The following is a 19995-nucleotide window of genomic DNA, read 5'->3' as shown; positions in this document are numbered from 1 at the left end:
TTGTGTGTCTTGTGTTTGTTTCCTTTTTGTTGATTTGTTTGTCATTTGTGTGTGTCAAAAATCCAAAAACACATAAAAAGTTGAAAATCCAAAAAGTTTGATCACTTTGTTGAGTTGTGTCTCGAAGCATGTTTTGCCCTGTACTTTTGTACCAATGGCTTTGTGCATTTAACAAGCTTAGCTTGTCTCTCATGCACTCATATCATTGTGGAAGAAATTCTGAAATCTATGTGATTGTTGTAAATATATCTTCAACCTTATCATGAATGATTAGTGAATGGTTTTGTTGATCTTGAGACATACATAGACTCATGCCTATATATCTTCCCACTCTTTATTTTTATGCTTTTAAAGAGCTCTCTAAATGTAAATCTCAAAATAAAAAGAGATATAGAGCTGCAAAAGCCTGTCGCACATACTAGTATTTGACTAGGAAAAAGGGAAAGCGACCAAAATAAAATGTATGAAAGATGCCCAAAAGCCAAAGGCTAACTCATTAATTGAAATATCAAAAATTTCAGGCATCTATCTCTCAATGAGAGTTTCTTTGCTCAAAATTGGCAAATGATATGTGTATATGGAGCCAAATGAAAAGCTTCAAAGAGTTGTTATCAAGTTCTTGTGGGAGGTCATATATGCATGCTTCTATAATTGAGATAGGTCACATGATCTAGTGCTAGTTGTGTATGCCTTGATTGAATTTAATATCAAAAATTTCAGGCATCTATCTCTCAATGAGAGTTTCTTTGCTCAAAATTGGCAAATGATATGTGTATATGGAGCCAAATGAAAAGCTTCAAAGAGTTGTTATCAAGTTCTTGTGGGAGGTCATATATGCATGCTTCTATAATTGAGATAGGTCACATGATCTAGTGCTAGTTGTGTATGCCTTGATTGAATTGATCATTGAAGCTTCACATTGGACTAAGGACCATCTCATTTTTGATATCCACACACAACACACAAGTCTATGTTCAACGAATGCCATATTCATTTGTGTGATTGTACGTGATTAAATGTGTTTTCACATGCTCAATCTTTGTTGATCAAACACAAAAATATTTTTGAGTGTTTTGCTTTGTTTTTGGAAAGTACTTTGCTTTTACAAAATTGTGAAATTTTTTCAAAAACAGTGTTGTCCTGTTTTGGCGACTAAGTCGCAGGTCAGCTCAGTCGCAAGCCCCAGTCGCGAGCTCAATCAGAGATTTTCACGACTTACTGGCGAGTCAGTACTCTAGTCGCGAAAAAGACTTAGAAAATTTTTGAAAAATTTGAGTTTTGCTCTATTCGCAGCTCATTTTCGCAGCTTGTTCGCGGGTGGAAGGTCCAATCGCGAGGGTTACTCAAAGATTTTCGCGACTCAGCTCGCGACTCCTTCGCAGCTAAACCTTCCAGTCGCGAAAAACACTTGGAAGATTTTTCTAAAATCTTACCTTCACAGTGTTTCGCGGCTTAACCTGGCAACTTACTGGCGACTTAAACTAGTCGCGAAAATCGCGTGTTTTGCATTTTCAAGACAATTTTAAAATTGTTTTCAGTTTTCCCTCGTCCTTGTTTGACTGTTCATTGTCTTCCTCACTCTACTCTCACAAACACTCCATGTTTCTCGCTGAAATATTTCCTTTTCTGCATCATTTTCTCTCAAATCTTCAACAAAAAGGTATGGGTTTTATTCCTTACCCTTCATACTTCCTGATGTGGGCAATTTTTTCCCATTTTGTATAGATGATGTTGTGTATTGTGAGTTATCTTGTTTGAACATGGGTTTCTGATTTTCGGATTATACTATTTGTTTGTGCTGATCCATGCACTGATCATCTTTATCTTGTGTTCTTTTTGTGGTGCTGGTTGTTTAAACACACTCATTGTCATGTTTTGACCCTCAACTTCAAGTGTTTAGGGTTTCCTTCATTATCCATGGTATGGCTCTGACATATTGCTAATAATGGGTGCTGTCTTGTTTGGTGTTTGTGTGTGAATTGAATCCTAGTGCAGATTGAAAATGTCTCCATTCAAGAGATCAGCTGTGAAAGGAGGAAGCAGCAAAGAAAAGGAACATGTCATTGAAATTGACGATTTCTCTCCTAGACCAAAGCGTGCTCGCTCCTCATCTGGTGTGTTCGATCCCAACAAGTTTCGATCGTATGCTGGCTTCCAGACTCATGAAAATTACTTCAAAAAGGTGACACCTCTGATTGAAAGAGTCTTTGACCAACATTCTCTGTTTGACACCAACATTCCTCAATGGTTTGCTCGCAAGGACTGGAATTATCTCCTCTCTGACCTTGATGATGCATATGAAGATCTGGTAAAAGAGTTTTATGCCAATGCAATTATTGAAGGAGATGAACTTAAATGCTGGGTTAGAGGAAAAAGTTTCTTGGTCTCTCCCGCATATCTAGCAGAGATTCTGCACATCAACAGGCCAATTCTTGGGATATCACCGATCTATGATTTCATCCGGATGAAGAATTACTTAAAGCAGCTCTTGGGGACAATCTGGAATTTTCCACAAATGGGAATTCAGTCAGTGTTTCATCTCTTCCTCCAAAATTGAGGGTGCTCACGATCGTCATGTTTCACAACCTGTATCCCCTATCCAGCACAGGGTATATGAATCTCGGGCATGCACTGTTTCTTCATGATCTGATTTCTAATGTCGAGATTGATATCTGTGCTCATATCTTTTATATCCTTTGCAAAACTGTTCTAAGAACAGAATCAAGAATGTGCATCCCATTTTGCTGTCTCATCTCCCGGATTCTAAAGCGGAAAGGGATCTATCCGTCTGAAAATGAAGTTCCCTGCGCAAAACCATGTCCAATCAACATGCACACATTCAACGCTACCATTGGTCATAGCAAGAAGGGAGTCAAAATAGAAGCTTCCGCGTCCCATAGTGGCCCACGCTCCAATTCACTCCCCGCTGACGAGAGGCTAGACTCTATTGTCGCTTCTGTTCATGAGCTGAGTTCAAAGATGTCCAATCTTACTTCTCTCTTGCATCATCTCAACTCTCGATGGGATACGAAGTTTACTTTGATTCAAACTCAATTGGATGAAATTCAAAGAAAGCTCGAAGATAATGACAACTAGCTATTCCTTGACAAAAAGGGGGAGATGCTGTTGGCAGGGGGAGAGCTCAACGAAAGGGGGAGATTTCAACTAACAGACTTTTGTTTACTGTTTTTGTCTATTTTGTTTATCATTGTTCTGTATCCATCTTATATCCTTCAGCACTTATATAGTATGACGTTATTCAGCTTTAAGCATTGTTTGTTTGTGGTTTGTACCCATTGATGCTTTTGTAAGCTTTGAGGGTTGTTTCTTGTTCTTATGCACTGATTGTAGGCTTGTATGGTTTGTGCCATGTATTTGCAAAAACTTTGCATATGCAGCCTTTGTGCTTTGTGTTTTGGTACTTGTAAATACTTTGCATTACCTTAAGTACAACACTCTTGTGCCCTTGTAGGATTGTTCCTAGATGCATATATGGTTGTATGTATTGGTTGAGTGTTGGACTTGCAAATGATACTCTTCAATTGAGTTTATCATTTTTGCATGTCCGGATGTTCATTCCTTGTGTGAATGAACATAGTAATCACTTTTGCTTAGTGACTACTGGTATTGATCTTGCCATGAATTATTGCTTTTATGCCTATGTTCATTTTTGCTTGATCATGCTTTTGTTGCTCCATATGCATATTAAGTTTTCTGCATACAATGATATTGCTATGATATTGTGTTTCAGGAGTTACTTATTCATATGTTCAAGAGCTTTACAGAATCTAGAGTTAGGTGTGAGTGAGTTTTCCAATTGTTCCCAACTCACGTTTAAGTCTAGAGTCTGTTGTAGGGTTTTGTCACGAAATAGCCAAAGGGGGAGATTGTAAGGTTGAATTTAATCAACCATTTAATTGGCTTTATTCCATGACTAATTTGCTTGTAATTTTGCACTTAGCAACCCTGTATTTAGGTGGAAAAATTGTAAGGGTAGTGTGTGAGAAGATGTGAAGAAAAGCTCAAGAGTGTGCAAGAAAAACAGAGTCTCGCGGCTAGGACTCACGGGTGGTTCGCGACTGGCAAGCCGCGGAAGGCAGGCACGTGAAAGGCACACTGGGAAGCTGAAGGGTCGCGCCAGCTGTCACGCTACAGGATAAAAGTTCCAGTCTAGCCAGGCCGTTACGTCGCGACTTGAATTCGCAACTTGGTCAAGCCGCGAGTTCAAGTAGCCAACTTGCCCTGTTTGGCAAAAACTGACGTTTTGCATTCCCTTCTCACTCTACTATATATACACCCTTATACCCATCATATTGAGAGAGCTTCCAAAGAGAATTTTGTGAGAGAAAACTCTAGAGAAAAACAAGATTGATTCATCCCCAATCTTCATCTAAAGAAACTCTACAAATTCCTCTACTCTCTTCCTCTCCATTGTCATACCCTTGAGAGGTCATTTACCAAACCCTTGTCTCACCACACCCACGTCTGTGAGAAGGTCCATTTGGTGCTTTGGGAAGCAGTTTGGAAAGGAACCAATATACATTGGTTGATGCTATGGTCAAGTAGTGGAATCTGGGAAGCTAAAGAAGAAATAGGTTTGGCGTAATCTCGTTGGAGTAAGAAGCTTGGAGGGCTTAGGTACTTTGGAAGATTAGGCTTGGAGGGTCTTCTGCTGTTCATGTATTCCAACTACATTCTTTAGTGGATTATTTGACCGCTTGGAGGGCGGCGAAGAGGTTTTACGCCGAGAACTTCGGTTTCCTCTTCGATAACACATCGTGTGTTGTCCGAGTGTTTGCATCTTCCTTCCCTTTATCTTTGTCTTATATTTACTGCTATGGATGTGTTTATATTTGGCTTAGATGGTTTATCAATTTTGGTATGAGCTTATTATCATGTTCCGCACATTAATTGTTTGATATAAAGCTTAAATTGATACTTTTATTATTTGGAGTCTAAACGTTCAAGGGTGTTTCATACCCATTTTGAACTTTCATTCACAATAATTTGTTAGAATTGATTAAAACTCTACGGAGTCAATTATGTATCCATATATATACTGAGCTTGTAATCCCAGTCAATGAATCAAGAATCATAATATTCAATTCACAAAAATATCTCCATCTTTTACTCTGTTTTCTGCATATTGCTTTGGTTTACATTTCTCTTCATTGACTCCCATGGGTCTTCCTTTACGTCTGGGAGAGGCTTTGTGCATCTTCTATTCTTGCTATGGTTTCTGCAAATTCGGTCCAAGTTGCAAGTTCGAACACCTCATCGATATCAGCAAATATCTCTCTTTATCATCATCAGGAACTGCTGGATTAAGTTTGTCATCGGAAGAACTTGATGATGCAGGCAAAGGCCAGGCAACTTTCACTGTGGGAGAGTAGGCAGATGCCTTCTGGTGATGATAACATTGACACGGATAAATGAAGACACAAGTGTTTTACTTTTTATGGTCTTTTGGGGTTAAGAAAGAGTTATCTGTTAATTCATTTCTCATTGCTGGAGATGTACCCAGTTCATGTCAAGTTAATTCTGTTCTGAAAATGCAAATCAGTTGACAGACTTGAATCTCCTGAATTTCATATTGCTGCATAGTATAAAAACTGCAAATATTGTCACATATGGTGATTGGTGAATTCCAATGTGAACATTTCAGCCTGTCTTTCTGATTTTAATGTTTTTTTTTTTTTCCCAATACTTTGTGTAATTTTTTTTATTTTAAATTTTTGTAAACTTTTGATAGCCTCGATCTGGCTTTCCCCAGAAAAGAAGAACTCTAAAAAGTAAAATCTAATTGCAATAGCCATGAATCAAATAGCTGCACATGACACAACTTCACATTTACCTAACACATGTGATGTGGCGGCACCCAGCAGGACTGAATAAATTTCCCAATGATATGTGTACTACAAGTTCCGTCTTTTAAGTCTCTTGGGGCTACAAATGCACACCACTCAAGCCTACTTGGCGTGTAAGTGTAGTTGATACAATCTTAAATAGAATGTTGGTTGCTAAAATCATTTTAGTAAAATGAGGTGAAAATGCACCATACTCTCCAATTTTGCGAGTGTTTAAAATTCTTAGAGGAATCATCTAAATAAAACTCAGAGAATTTCATTGATCAAGAGAAGAGTTTTACAGTCAATTGAATGGAAATACATAGCCTAATCCTACTTACATACAGTTTGAACCAAGAAAAATAACTAACTTCCTAATCTGGCGCTAAAATCTGTTACTAGAACCATCTAAGCTTTACACGTGGCATCCACGAATAACAAACTCTCTAACTGCCTAACTTTGTGGAACTAACTCCTCAAAGTTATGGATGAATAGCTTATGATAAGGAACTTCTTCAATTACTTCTAGAAGATCTGTGCTAGCCCCGGTAGGCTCTGATGCTATCCTCGTTGCTTGCACTACAAAAAACTTGGCCTATAGTGGCGTTTTTTTTAGCGGCGTTTGTCAAAAACGCCACTATAGGTACCCTATAGTGGCGTTTTATATAAACGCCACTATAGGTACCCTATAGCTGCGTTTATCAAGTCCTATAATGGCGTTTTATATAAACGCTACTATAGGTACTCTATAGCAGCGTTTTTAAGGGCCTATAGTAGCGTTTTTAAAAACGCCACTATAGGTCCGACCTATAATAGCGTTTCTCATGGTCTTACAAACGCTGCTATAGGCACTTTTTTTTTTTACTTTTTTTTAATTTTTTTTTTCGGCTGGGTTTAATTTCTTTTATAATTATAATAGACCTATAGTGGCGTTTGTTTGACAAACGCCACTATAGGCCTTCCTGTAGTGGCGTTTGACAAACACCACTATAGGCCCTTGTAAGTGTGGACCTATAATGGCGTTTGTCAAACGCCACCATAGGCCCTGTAAGTGTACAACCTATAGTGGCGTTTGACAAACGCCACTATAGGTTCTAAAAAAAAAAAAAAAAACATTTTCACAACAAATTTCACTACATTTTAACAACATTTTAACAACAAATCATGGGTAATTAATTGTTGTTAGTTCAAATTTGAATTTAGCACTGAGATTGCTTTTTTAACCCAACAATAAGAATTAATAACAACCCACCATTTAAAATTTGTTATAAAAATATTGTTGTAAAAATATTTTATGGTATGTTTCAAACTATTCTTAAAAAAAGAAATTAAAAAAAAAAATCCGAAAAAAAAAAAAGTGATATATTCTAGCTAGGATTATGCCATAGAATATTCCTAGAATATTCTATAGCATATTCCAAAATATTCCTTAAAAAAAATTTAAAAAAAAACTAAAAAAAATCAATCTGTAAACACAAAAACTATGATTTGTTTTAGGAATATGACATAGAATTCTAAACTATTCTAAAAAAAAAAAAAAAAAAAAAAAAAAAAAAAAACCGAATTGATTCAACGTTCAGTTAATATATATATATATATATATATATATATATATATATATATATATATATATATATATATATATATATATATATATATATATTATTATATATTATATGTAAATGAGAAGTGTTATATTAACAACATTTTTATAACGTTTTACAATAAATTATAAGTGGTTAGTTTTTATTGGTTTAAATTTGAACTGAACACTAGGATTATTTTTTTGCCCCAACAGTAACAACCAGTAACAATATGCCACTTAAAATTTATTGTAAAAATATTGTAAAAATGTTGTGAACATGCGTTTCTCTATATATATATATATATGAGGTGCTATATCCACAACATTTTTACAATATTTTCACAACAAATCATAAGTGATTAGTTGTTATTAGTTCAAATTTGAACTTAACACTAAGATTACTTTTTTTTCCAATAATAACAACTAGTAAACACCTATTATTTAAAATTTATTGTAAAAATATTGTGAAAATATTATGTACACATCATTTATATATATATATATATATATAAAAGAACTAAACAAAAAAAATTTAAAATTCAAAATTCAAAACCCACCTCACCTAACCCCACCTACCCCCACTCACCTTATCAATTCATATTCTCTACGTTTAGCCAACTTGTTCAGACTTCCTTTTTTTTTTTTTTTTTTCCCTTTCTTTCTTTCTTTTCTCCCTTATCTCAACTTCTTCAAACTTCTTCAGGCTTCTTTTTCTCCCTTACTCCCTCTCACCTTATCAATTCTTTTTCTCAACGTCTAGCTAGCTTCTCCACTCTTTTTCTCAATTCTTTTTCTCACTATTCTTTCACTACACACCTAGATTTATTCTTTTCTCTTCCTCTCCATTTGATTTTATTTCCCCTATTTTATTTGTGGTAGTGTTAATGTTAGTGGGTTTTGGATTTGAAGATGGTGCTGCAAGTAAGTATTTTTTTTTTTTTTTTTAAATTTTAATGATTGTTTTGGTCTTTTCCTTGATTAATTTTTTAGAATTCTTTGGCTTTTTATTATTGATAGGTATAGAGATCTCAAGTGTGATAATATCTTTGTTAATAAAACCAAAAAAGTAGTGAAAATTTTGAAATCTATTTGATGATTTCTTTTTGCAGGTTGGTCTATGGTGGCTGAATGTGTTGGGGTGGAGTTGCTATTTTTTTTTTTTTTTTTGGATGTGAGCATATTTTGTTTAACTTTGAATTTTTTTTGGTGGGTTTGTGTTTCATTTTGAATTTGCTGGACTATAGTGTTTGTATTTTGTATTTTTTTGAATTTGTATTTTTTTAGATTTGGATTTGTAATTTGCTGAACGTATTTTGTTTCATTTAATTTAATTAAAACTGTAATATTAATTTAATTACAATCTTAATTCAATTAAAAAAAAAAACTTTTTCACGTAAAAAAAATTCTTTTGATTACCAAAAATTAATTTTTTGGTAATCAAAATTTTTTTTTGGTGGTGGTTTGGCTATAGTGGCGTTTCAAGAACGCCACTATTGTTCCGTCACTTTATACTTATAGTGGCGTTTGTAAACGCCACTATAGACTAATTTTTTAAAAAAATAAAAAAATAAAAATTGGTCTATAGTGGCGTTTGCAGGTGGTCCTATAGTGGCGTTTGCAAACGCCACTATAGGGTAGTCCTATAGTGGCGTTTTTGTAAAACGCCATTATAGGTCTATAATGGCGGTACAATAGTGGCGTTTGTAAACGCCACTATAGCAAACGCCACTATAGCCAAAATGGGCCTATAGTGGCATTTTTAGTACCTATAGTGGCGTTTCACAAACGCCACTATAGGACCAGTTTTTTGTAGTGACTATTTATTTTGCATTTAGTTTTTTTTTTTTTCGTATTCCGAGGATGAAGGAATAAAATAGATGAAGATTGTTGTGTGTGAAGAAAGATAAACAATTTTAATAATCAATGAAAATTGATATTTAAAAAAATGTAGTATAAAATAAATAATTTGATGTGAGATATTTTAAAACTGAATATATAGAATAGAAAAAGTTTAGTTTTTTTTATACTAAATGGAAATAAATTTTGGCAGAGGGTTGTGTCATTTTAGGTTATAGCTAATATATTATTGTGTACCGAATTTAGAATAATGTTAGAGAGACAAACTATTTTACAAACTACTAATGTGGTGAATTATTATTGGTAAATGAAAAAGTGATATTAATGGTGAATCTATATGAAAACCAATAAAATGTTGTTTTAAAATTTGTGTGAAAATTTTCTATAATATATGATTTGTTTTTTTCTTTTTGTCTTTAGTCTACCTTTATTTATGTTTTTGTGTTTGTCTACCTTTATTTATGTATTTGTGTTGTCTTTGTGTTGTCTGTGTCTCCCTCTTTCTAACACTGACCCACTAACCCAGACACTAATTGGCCTTACAGAAAAAAAAAAAAAAAAAAAAAAAAAAAAGGTAAAGTTGTCTTTAACTTTACCCTTTGTTTTGTCCGTTGCCCAACCCCCAACCCCACTTGTCTGGCTGTCTCTATTATGCCCAACCACCGGTCAACAAAGAAAACATTAATTCCTACAACTACAAACTCTACTCTCTCTCTCTCTATCTCTTTTATCTATATAAAGAATCACAAACACAGTTACACAGAGACAGAGTCACAGCCAAAAAGCCAAAAAGCCAAAAAAAAAAAAAAAAACACCACAGGTAGCAGCCGCAGCCACATCAGTTCAGTTCATCAGCAAAAACACAAACATGCACAGTTCAGTTCAGATTCTCAGCAAAAACACAAACAAACATTTTATATTTCTTAAGTTTTGAAGGCTTAAATACTTGTGAACGGCAGCGCGGCGGCAAGTGGGTCTTGAGCAACCGGCGACGGCTGCAATCGTCACAGACTCACAGCAACACGGCATCTCGGGCGACTCACAGCGACATGGCGACTCACAGCGACACAGCGTCACAGATCGAGATGGTCTGCGTCTCGCTCTCGCGTCTCGCTCTCGCAATCGTCAAAGACTCACAGGCCACAGCGACACGGTGTGGCGTCGGCGGCGGCGGCGCGTCAGGGGATCGGGGTGGGACGGTGGGTCTCTCACTCTTTCTCTCGCTCTCACTTTCCTTTCCTTTCTTTTTTGTTCTATTTTTTCTTTCGTTTTTTTGCTTCTCCAGTTCTCTGTTTGGGTTGGTTTTGGTCTTACTGAGTTTGTTTTGCTTTGTTTTTTTTTTTTTTTTTTTTCATGGGCCATGGGCTGGCCGGAAACTGATGGGCTCTCAAGTTTCATTTCCTTCCTTTTCTTTTTTGTTCTTTTTTTTTCTTTCGTTTTTTTGCTTCTCTGTTTGAGTTGGTTTAGGACGGCTGAGTTTGTTTGTCTGTTGTTTTTTTTTTTTTTTTTTTTTTTTTTACATGGGTCATGGGCTGGCCGGAATGCAGGGGTTTATAATTTTGGGAGGGGGGCCCAGCTAAAAATTAAGGGGGGGCCCAAACTATTTTTTTTTTTTAAAAGAAAATTTTAGCTGGTAAAATTTTTTTTTTTGGGCCCAGGGGGGTCCCGGGCCCCCTTTGCCCCCCTTCTGGGTCCGTCCCTGATGTATCCCAACTATATTCTTTAGTGGATTTTATCACCGCTTGGAGGGCGGCGGAGAGGTTTTACGCGGAGGACTTCGGTTTCCTCTTTGATAACACATCGTGTGTTGTCCGTGTGTTTGCATCTTCCTTTCCTTTATCTTTGCCTTATATTTACTGTTGTGGATGTGTTTATATTTGACTTAGATTTTTTATCAATTCTGTTATAAGCTTGTTATCATGTTCCGCACATTAATTGTTTGATATAAATATTGAATTGATAATTTTATAATTTGGGGTCTAAACGTTCAAGGGTGTTTCATACCCATATTGAACTTTCAAAAGTAAATAATTACTACACTTGAAATAAATTTTAGAACATTTCTTAATAAATCCGAAGGGCCCCAGAACATTTAAAATCAAAACTACCTGTTTGAAGAAAAAAAAAAGAAAAAAGAAAAAGTCAAACCTACCTATGACCATTGAGAGTACAAAAACTTAACCATTAAGCAGTAAGCAATTAAATTGCCTGTTTGGGTCCAACTTATTGGCGTCTGCGTTTAGCACTTACGCGTTTTCTCCTCTCTTTCTTTTTTCCCAGCCGCAGTTGTTCACGGGACCTACAAACTCCACTTTTTAGCAACTTTTTCATTAAAAATTGGTCCCACGGCACTATTAACACATTTAAAAATTATTTTGCTATAGTGTTTTCAGTTTTCAGCAAAAATAAGTTGTATCCAAACGGACCTTTAATATTCTGCTTTATGGACAAAATTTTGAACATCTAAACTACAAGCTAATTAAGCCAATCTTTTCCATTGTTCTTGATTTTGATCTTTGGAGCTATAATTGAGCCTCAAAACCCTTGGACAAACTGTAAATTAGATATTAGTGCTCTTCTGTGTTGTTGTTGTTGTTGTTTTTTCTTTTTCTTTTTTTCCAATCAGCAAAGATGGGATTTAAATCAAAGTTCATTTCTGTGTGTGAAATCAGGAATCCCCATGAGCTACAAGCTACACAGTTCTTGACAAGCTGTTATGTTGATTGTTGAAACCATTAGTCCAATTTTCTAAAAATCTAGCAGTACTATATAGTAAAATAGTAAATAGGAGAGTGAATCAACAATCATATAATGGTACAACCGCATATACTCCCTCAAATATTCTAACTTGTTCATAAAATAAGTTGTTTGTTAAAGATATTGGACTAGATAATTATGCTTTTCTGTTAATTGATAGAACTATCCATTAGTCCCAAATCTAGTAGTACAATGGTAAAAACAATGCATTAGATTAGTAACAATGCATTACGAAATATTTCTCAATTGTCTAAGTAACAAGTTGTGAATAGTAGATGACAAAATGATATTAGTATGTTTTTACCTTAGCAAGACAATTGTAATTTATGAGAAGCTTGATGCAAAGGATTGTGGCCAACCCACATTTACTTCCTCAAAGTTTCTAGATTGTGCATTGGATGAGTTGTTGATTAACTCATTGGAATCTAACTGTAAATGAACCAAGCTACTTATGAACAGGTTGACTTCGACTCAAGACAAAGCTTAACAATATTTATTATTACATTGAGATACTAAAAAGATACTTATATAGACTTAAGATTTGATTTTGTTCATTTGTAAAGAGGTCCATATGATATTATATTATCATTTATAGTATTGATAATGTAAACAATCTATTTATAGTGAAAATTCATAAATTTATGAAGGACAAAGTTTAAATTTGGGATTTTTTCCTCTCTCTCTCTCTCTCTCTCTCTCTCTCTCTCTCTATATATATATATATAACTCTCTCTCTCTCTCTCTCTCTCTCTCTCTCTCTCTCTCTCTCTCTCTCTCTCTCTCTCTCTATATATATATATATATATATAAACATGTGTGTGTGTGTGCACGCAAGCACACGTGTGTGAAACCAAAGGAAGTAAGGGATGTTCCAGAAAAATTCAATCAAAGCATATAGTTTCTTCTTTAATCTCTCTCTTCCTAAAATTTGTAAGTTTTGCTTTGTATTTAAAGCCATGGAAGGTATTTTCTCTCTAAAAATTTTCTATCTTGCTTCCAGTTTTTAAATATATAATAATACAATTTGATCAAAATTTGATAATTTTAAATACAAAGGAATTGAGATTGATTTGGATTTGGATTTGGATTTGAGATCTTTCATTTATTTATATGTTCTATATATATTATGTGATTGAGCATGATGATTCTGAACAAAAGAAGATGATCGGTGAAAAGAGCCAACTTTCTTTGCTTGTAGCATAGTGTTGTACTAAACAAACCCAACTATTATGGAACCAATAATGATCAAAATTATATATCCATAGCATAAGAAAAAATAAAAGTAAATTTTATTATATTACTAATTATATATCTAATTTGAAAAACAGAAATAAGTCCAATGCTCAAATGAAGAAAAAATTGACAATAATAAATTAATTAGATATTTATCTAAAAAACAAAATGACATACCAGCAGCATACATGAATACCAATTTATTTCCTTTTGTAGCAAAACTATAATGGCCTCCAGAATGGTATTGACTATTTTGCGTTATATTGAGTAAAAAGACTACTTCGCATTGCAACCATGCTACTCAAGTACACTTAATAATCTTTTACATTTTGACATACACAAGTTATATTAACAAGGGGTAAAAAAATCATGGATTATTTGAAGGCAAAAACCACATTTTCGCCTCTACATTTTCACGCGATTCCACTTTGGTCCCTAACTTTTGTTTTTACAGCTTTTAGTCCCTATTTTGAAAAACGTGTCTTTTTTTGTCCCATTGTTACATCAGAGACGGAAAATACACATGTGACAAACAAAGTGCACTGTTGGCACACTAAAAGCTGACGTGACTATTAAAATAATAATAAAAAGTGTTATTTGGCATTAAAAAATGTCATGTCAGCATCTAAATTAAAAAAATTAATTTAATAATTTTAACTAAAAAAATATTAAAAACAGAATTAAAAACCAAAAATCATATGAATTGAGATCTAAGTGTGTCTTAAACAAGAACAACAAGAACATAAACTCAAATCCAAGATCACAAACCTAGAAATTAAAAATAAAAAAAAATCGTAAATCAAAACTCAGCCAAATCAACGACAAACCATCTAAATCATCTAACATTAACAACAAAACAACATAGCACCAATCAGACCATAGATCATCAACAAACCCTAGAGAAAACCCAATCATAAACCCAAAATCCATAAATTACATCATCAAACCACAGATCCTCAACAAACCCCAACGAAAACCCGGATCCTCTATGCTTCTCTCTTTCAGATTTGGACCGATAGACCACCTAATCACTACTGATTGGCCATGGGTTAAAGAGAGAGACAAAGATGATGAGTTAGAAAGAGAACGAACTAGACATCAAGAGACTGAACTAAGAAGATGAAAGATCTAGGTTTTAATCACAGAGCGAGATCTTGGTGCAAAGATCTTCGGGACAGAGATTGTAAGAGCAATCCACGTTAGCAAACTCTTTAAGAAGCTTCAACCTAGCCTCACCGAGCTTCTCCGCCACCAAAATCGTTGGCTTCGCATCCAAAGAACCAGAAGCTTTAACAATCACCACCATGGGCTTCGAGAATCGCCGGCTAGGAAGGAGAGCTACGGAGAAAGCCGAGCTGAGTGACTATCTGGAAGACAGCGACAACGACAGCGTTTTGAGAAATGGAGTTGTTCAGAGAGTTTGCGATGCTAACGTGGCCATTTTCCGGTGGCGGCGAAGTTTAAAGAAATGTATGAATTTGGTGATTATAGAATTATTATTATATGAAGTGAAGTGGTGGGAGAGATGTATGTGGTGTAGTATTTATTTATATATGGTGTCACTGGGGTTTGGTTGGTAGAGATCCGAATATCAGGGTTTGGTTTTTTTTTTTTTTTTTTTGGGTTTGTGTTCTTAAATTTGAGTTTGTGTTTTTATTATTCTTGTTTAAGACACACTTACATCTCAATTTATGTGATTTTTAGTTTTTAATTCTGTTTTTAATTTTTTTATTTAGTTAAAATTAATAATTTTTTTTTTAAATTTAGATGCTGATGTGGCATTTTTTAATGCCAAATAACATTTATTATTATTATTTTAATGGTCACGTCAACTTTTAGTGTGCTAACAGTGTACTCCGTTTGTCACGTGTGCATTTTTCGTCTTTGATATAACGGCAGAGACAAAAACGAGACGCATTTTTCAGGATAGGGATTAAAAGCAGTGAAAATAAAAGTTAGAGACCAAAGTGTTGATCGCGTGAAAATGTAGCTGATGTAGCATTTTTTAATGCCAAATAACATTTATTATTATTATTATTTTAATGGTCACGTCAACTTTTAGTGTGCTAATAATGTACTCCGTTTGTCACGTGTGCATTTTCCGTCTCTGATTTAACGACAAAGACAAAAACGAGATGCATTTTTCAGGATAGGAATTAAAAGCAGTAAAAATAAAAGTTAGAGACCAAAGTGTGAATCACATAAAAATATAAGTACGAAAATATGATTTTCAGCTTATTTGAAATCAGGATAAGTACAGGACCTCTATATAAGAATTAATATTATTTTTTAAAATTATTTATATATTTTTTTAACGTGTATGCTTTTTACAAAATTTGTTATATAAAAAATAAAAAACTATGGGTAGCATTGGTCAACGACTAGTACCTGGAAAAAAAAGAACAAAAACTTAACCATTAAGCAATAACCAATTATTAAAGCCAGAGAAAGAAAAGAAAAAGGGAGTTTGAGAGAGAGAGAGAGAGAGAGAGAGAGACAGGAGAGAAGAATATGATGGAAAAAGAGAGTGGAGAAAGAAATAGTTCACCCTTGGTTGCAGAGCTATCAGAATTAGCGGAGGGATGCATATCGGACATAGTTTCATTGACGAGTCCTAAGGATGCTTGCAGAGCTTGTGCGGTTTCTCATAAATTCCGTGCGGCTGCAGAGTCCAACGCTGTCTGGGAGAAGTTCTTGCCGTCCGATTATCAAGCCATCGTTGCTCGATCATCATCATCGGATTCCTTGAATTTGACTTCTAAGAAACAGATCTACCTCAGTCTCTCCGATAACCCCATCCTAATTGACGACTCTAAAAAGGTGCTACTATCGATCCCTTCATAATTAAGTACTATGTTATAAACTGTCATGAGAATAGACACAACCTGTATGAACAGACACATATCAATACCAAGAGTTATAACCTTATTATGGTGTGATCACCCGTCAAAACCACACACTAACATTGAACATATGATATGGTTAGTTCTTTATCAAATCATAAGGGTAAAGCTAAAACTACGACAAATTTTTTAGTGTGTTAGCTTTTGAGCTTTCTATATCATTATCCTACTTTTTGTGAGGCTCTGCTTCACATACTTATTGTATCTATGCTAGCCCCCTGAAATTCAGTTGTTAATCTTCGTATGGCTAACAGCTTTGAAAATAATAACCTGGTAGCTCTGATTTACATGGAAGCAGCAACATTGGGTGGATTGGTTTCACTAAGGACTCTTGAAATTGCTTTTTGGTTTTAATTAGTTATATGATCATGCATGAATTTAGTTATAGCGCCATCTGCGAATAGAAAAACAGAATAAACACACACACAGAAGGAGCTTCTATCTCTGTGTTCAAATTGTTAACGATTTGGTTGTATGTATGCTTGTGGCCAGTGAAAGCAGCAGCATGCTGAGTAGAACCAGGTACTGATCTTCTTTCTTTCTAGCAGAGCTTTTTCTTGGACAAATCGAGTGGTAAGAAATGTTACCTTCTTGCTGCAAGGGAGCTGTGCATTATATGGAGTGGCTCTCCTCAGTATTGGAGATGGATTTCTCTACCTGAAGAATCCAGGTCTGTCCTACTCTATTTTAGTACTTCTTTTTTTATTTTAGGCTTTTCATTCAGTTTTTAATTATGTGCATGCAAAAATCAAACAGGTTCCCAGAGGCAGCTGAACTTTTAGACGTGTGTTGGCTTGATATCTGTGGCACGATGAGTACTTCCATGCTATCTCCGAAAACAAACTATGCTGCTTACCTTGTGTACAAGTTAACGGAGGAAGCCTATGGATTTGATCACCTTCCTCCCACGGTTTCAGTTGGAACTACTGAAGGAGGCGAAGTTTGTAAGCAAACTGTTTTTTTGGGTCAGCCTGCCGTGGAGCCAAACCAGCAAGACCAGATTGTACCGCCACAGCAGCAGCAGCACACTTCGCATCCAAGTCAGAGAAAAGATGGATGGTTAGAGATCAAGTTGGGTGAGTATTTCAACGAGGAAGGAAAAGATTATGAACTGCAGATTAGACTTTTGGAGGGAGAATCTCGTCAGTGGAAGAGTGGCCTCATTGTTGAAGGGATCGAGATCAGGCCAACAAAGGGTTAATAAAATTTGTCCTTTATCATCACTAGGTAGCACTAATGAAATTTGTGTTTTATCATCATTAAGTGGCATTGATGTACTATCAAACTTATATTGTGTCAATATTTTGCTTTATTGACAAAATTTTGAACATTAGAAATTTACCTGTAGGAGCATTAGTATTGAAAAATTTCAATGATACTCTATTTTACAATTTTAAAAAGTTACTTTATTATTATACAATTTTATTTTACAACACTTCTACATCCTAAACTTCTATTTTCTTCTTTTACTCATTAAAATAATATATTTACATAATAAAATAATATATCTCAAAATTATATCTTCTTTCCTATCTCTCTCCTCTCTTTCATTTTCAGCTTTCTTTCAAATAAAATATTATTATTTTTTTACAATACTTGCTACAGTGCGATTCTATGTTTAGAATTGCACTATAGCAGTATTGCAAAAAAATTTGTAATACTGCTGTTTAACATTTTCCAATGCAGATGATTTTAGGGCTTAAAATTTTAAATTTTCCTTAAATTTGGCATTAGCATTTCCTAATGCTAATGCTCTAATACCATATTTTTACCCTTAATGAAATGACGAGGAGGGTAGTGAAGTATGCAGCTTTGAAAAGCCAAAAAGAGGTCCATTCTGGAGAGAACATCCGTGAACACAAATAAAGCAAAATCAAGTCATGGGACTAGCCGACCCATTATTACTTATTATTATTATTATTTCAGGAGCAGGCCTGGCAAATGAGATGGTTTGAATGGGTTTGGGTTTGACCTGATCGTGTTAGAGTTAGAAATGGATTGTCTGAGGACAAGGGAGTGTTTGGTTTGTGTTTTTAAAAAATTATTTTAATTTTTAAATAATATTTTACGTATTTTTATATATTTTTTCACCTACATGAATTTTTACAAATATTTTTAAAAAATAATTTTTAAGTTTTAAACACATATACTAAACGGACCTTAATTACAAATTACACCTTCTAATTTTATTAAAAACTAGGTTGGTGTTTAGTGTTTACTCGTGAATTTTCGTTTACCTGGGTTTGTGTTTGGTATGCTCGTGGGAATTTTTATTGATCTGTGTTGGAGTTTCGAAGTTTGGGTTGGGATTTTGTTTGATCAGGAGATCTGAAATTGAGGAAGCCAGAAGATACGTCTGAAATTTGGATTTTTCTTTGAAACACAAGCACAAGTTAACTAATACATATATAACTAGTAAAAAGTTGTTTGTCTGTCAGGAGGGGCAAACAACCTTTTACTGTATTTATTAATAGTTTACTGCCAATACTCAGAGAATTTTTGAGAAGATCAGGAGGGGGGTAGTTAAATAGTTTACTCGCACCGGCTAACCAGACTCATTTTTAAATGTCCAGGAAAAATAAATAAATAAATACCAAACACAACGTTGAAGTCCTCCACGTCCATTCTGAGGTGATGAGAACAAAAAAGTGCTTAATTTCATCAAGCATCAACTGAAGCCAAAGAAAAATACGCAATTAAACAGAGAAAAGAACAATTCTATTGACTCTTTTAATTTGGGCAGTTGCCTCCCCCTGTTCTGTTTCTAATCTCGGAGGATGCTAACCAGTTCTCTAGAAATTATTTTGTTTGTTCAATAAAATCTTTCTTCTGAAACATGAAAGTTGAAAGGAACAGAATTTTTCAAGGTTTAAGAAGCTACCCGAAATGTTGTTGACCTTTTGAGAAAGCCAAATTCAATGCCACTTGTTGTAAATACTCAAGAGAACACAGATGAAACAAATCAAAGCATGTGTATTGAAAAAAAAAATGGCAACTTTAATTTTCTAATACAAGAATAATAACTCACGCAAATAATTCAATAAATAAATAAAAAGGGTTAATGACTCTAGTCAATTTATATAGTTTTTTTTAATCTTATTTTTTATCGGGTAAAATACGCCAACGCCTTGAGATTTAAGTCAATGCCAGTCATGTCAAGACATTTCAAAACTAATTAACTTGGTCCCTAAGTCCAACTTGGTCATTAAATCGTTATTTATTTTTCTCCCCCCTCTCACAAAATTAGAGTAATTAGGGACCAAGTTAGTCATTTTTGAAAAGTATTGGTCCTGACTGATATTAGCCAAACTCTAATGACTATATTTTTTAATCATCATGTCCACACTCCACACATGCCTACATAAAGTTGAGTCACTTCAAGCCTATTTTGGTATGTGATTGCAAACAATAGTTTTTACCATCTGTTTAAATTAAATTGTGAGCTTTTATTTTACAAATTTGTCCTTTTTAATTGTAAACATGTACAGTGTGTTTGGAAGGCTGGAGGAGAAAGGAAGAGAAGAGAAATGAGAAGAAATATAGTGATTCTTCTATTTGGTTACCATGGAAGAAAAGAAAAGGGTAAAAACTATTTCCTCTAGGCCCATAGTTTTGCAATTCGCCCAATTTGGGTGGATTTGAAGGGAGATAATTTTTTTTTTTTTTTAATGGAGCCCACATAAATAACATTAAATTACATATTTGTCCATAATTTTTATTCATCTTTCACATTTATATGGGCATAAAAGTAAAATAACATACGTTTTTTTTTTTTTTTTTTTTTTTTTTTTTCTTTTTTTTTTTTTTATTCAAA

General features: G+C 34.4%; 1 protein-coding gene and 1 long non-coding RNA gene across 2 annotated transcripts; both read left to right on the top strand.

Moving 5' to 3' along the window:
* Positions 1-8073: 8073 nt before the first annotated feature.
* On the top strand, positions 8074-8752 carry LOC136068218 (uncharacterized). The gene is made up of 2 exons (XR_010629626.1): positions 8074-8352; positions 8541-8752. It is a non-coding gene; the product is annotated as an uncharacterized LOC136068218 (long non-coding RNA).
* A 6954-nt stretch (positions 8753-15706) lies between these two features.
* LOC112022760 (F-box protein At2g02240) lies at positions 15707-17522 on the top strand. The gene is made up of 3 exons (XM_024055387.2): positions 15707-16098; positions 16730-16851; positions 16938-17522. The coding sequence occupies exons 1-3, from the start codon at positions 15790-15792 to the stop codon at positions 17380-17382; spliced, it is 876 nt and encodes a 291-aa protein (XP_023911155.1). The 5' UTR covers positions 15707-15789; the 3' UTR covers positions 17383-17522.
* Positions 17523-19995: the final 2473 nt, after the last annotated feature.

This window comes from Quercus suber, unplaced genomic scaffold, assembly GCF_002906115.3.
Source record: "Quercus suber isolate HL8 unplaced genomic scaffold, Cork oak 2.0 scaffold_105, whole genome shotgun sequence".
In the NCBI taxonomy this organism is placed as follows: Eukaryota; Viridiplantae; Streptophyta; class Magnoliopsida; order Fagales; family Fagaceae; genus Quercus; species Quercus suber.
This window is presented reverse-complemented; position numbering and strand designations above follow the sequence as displayed.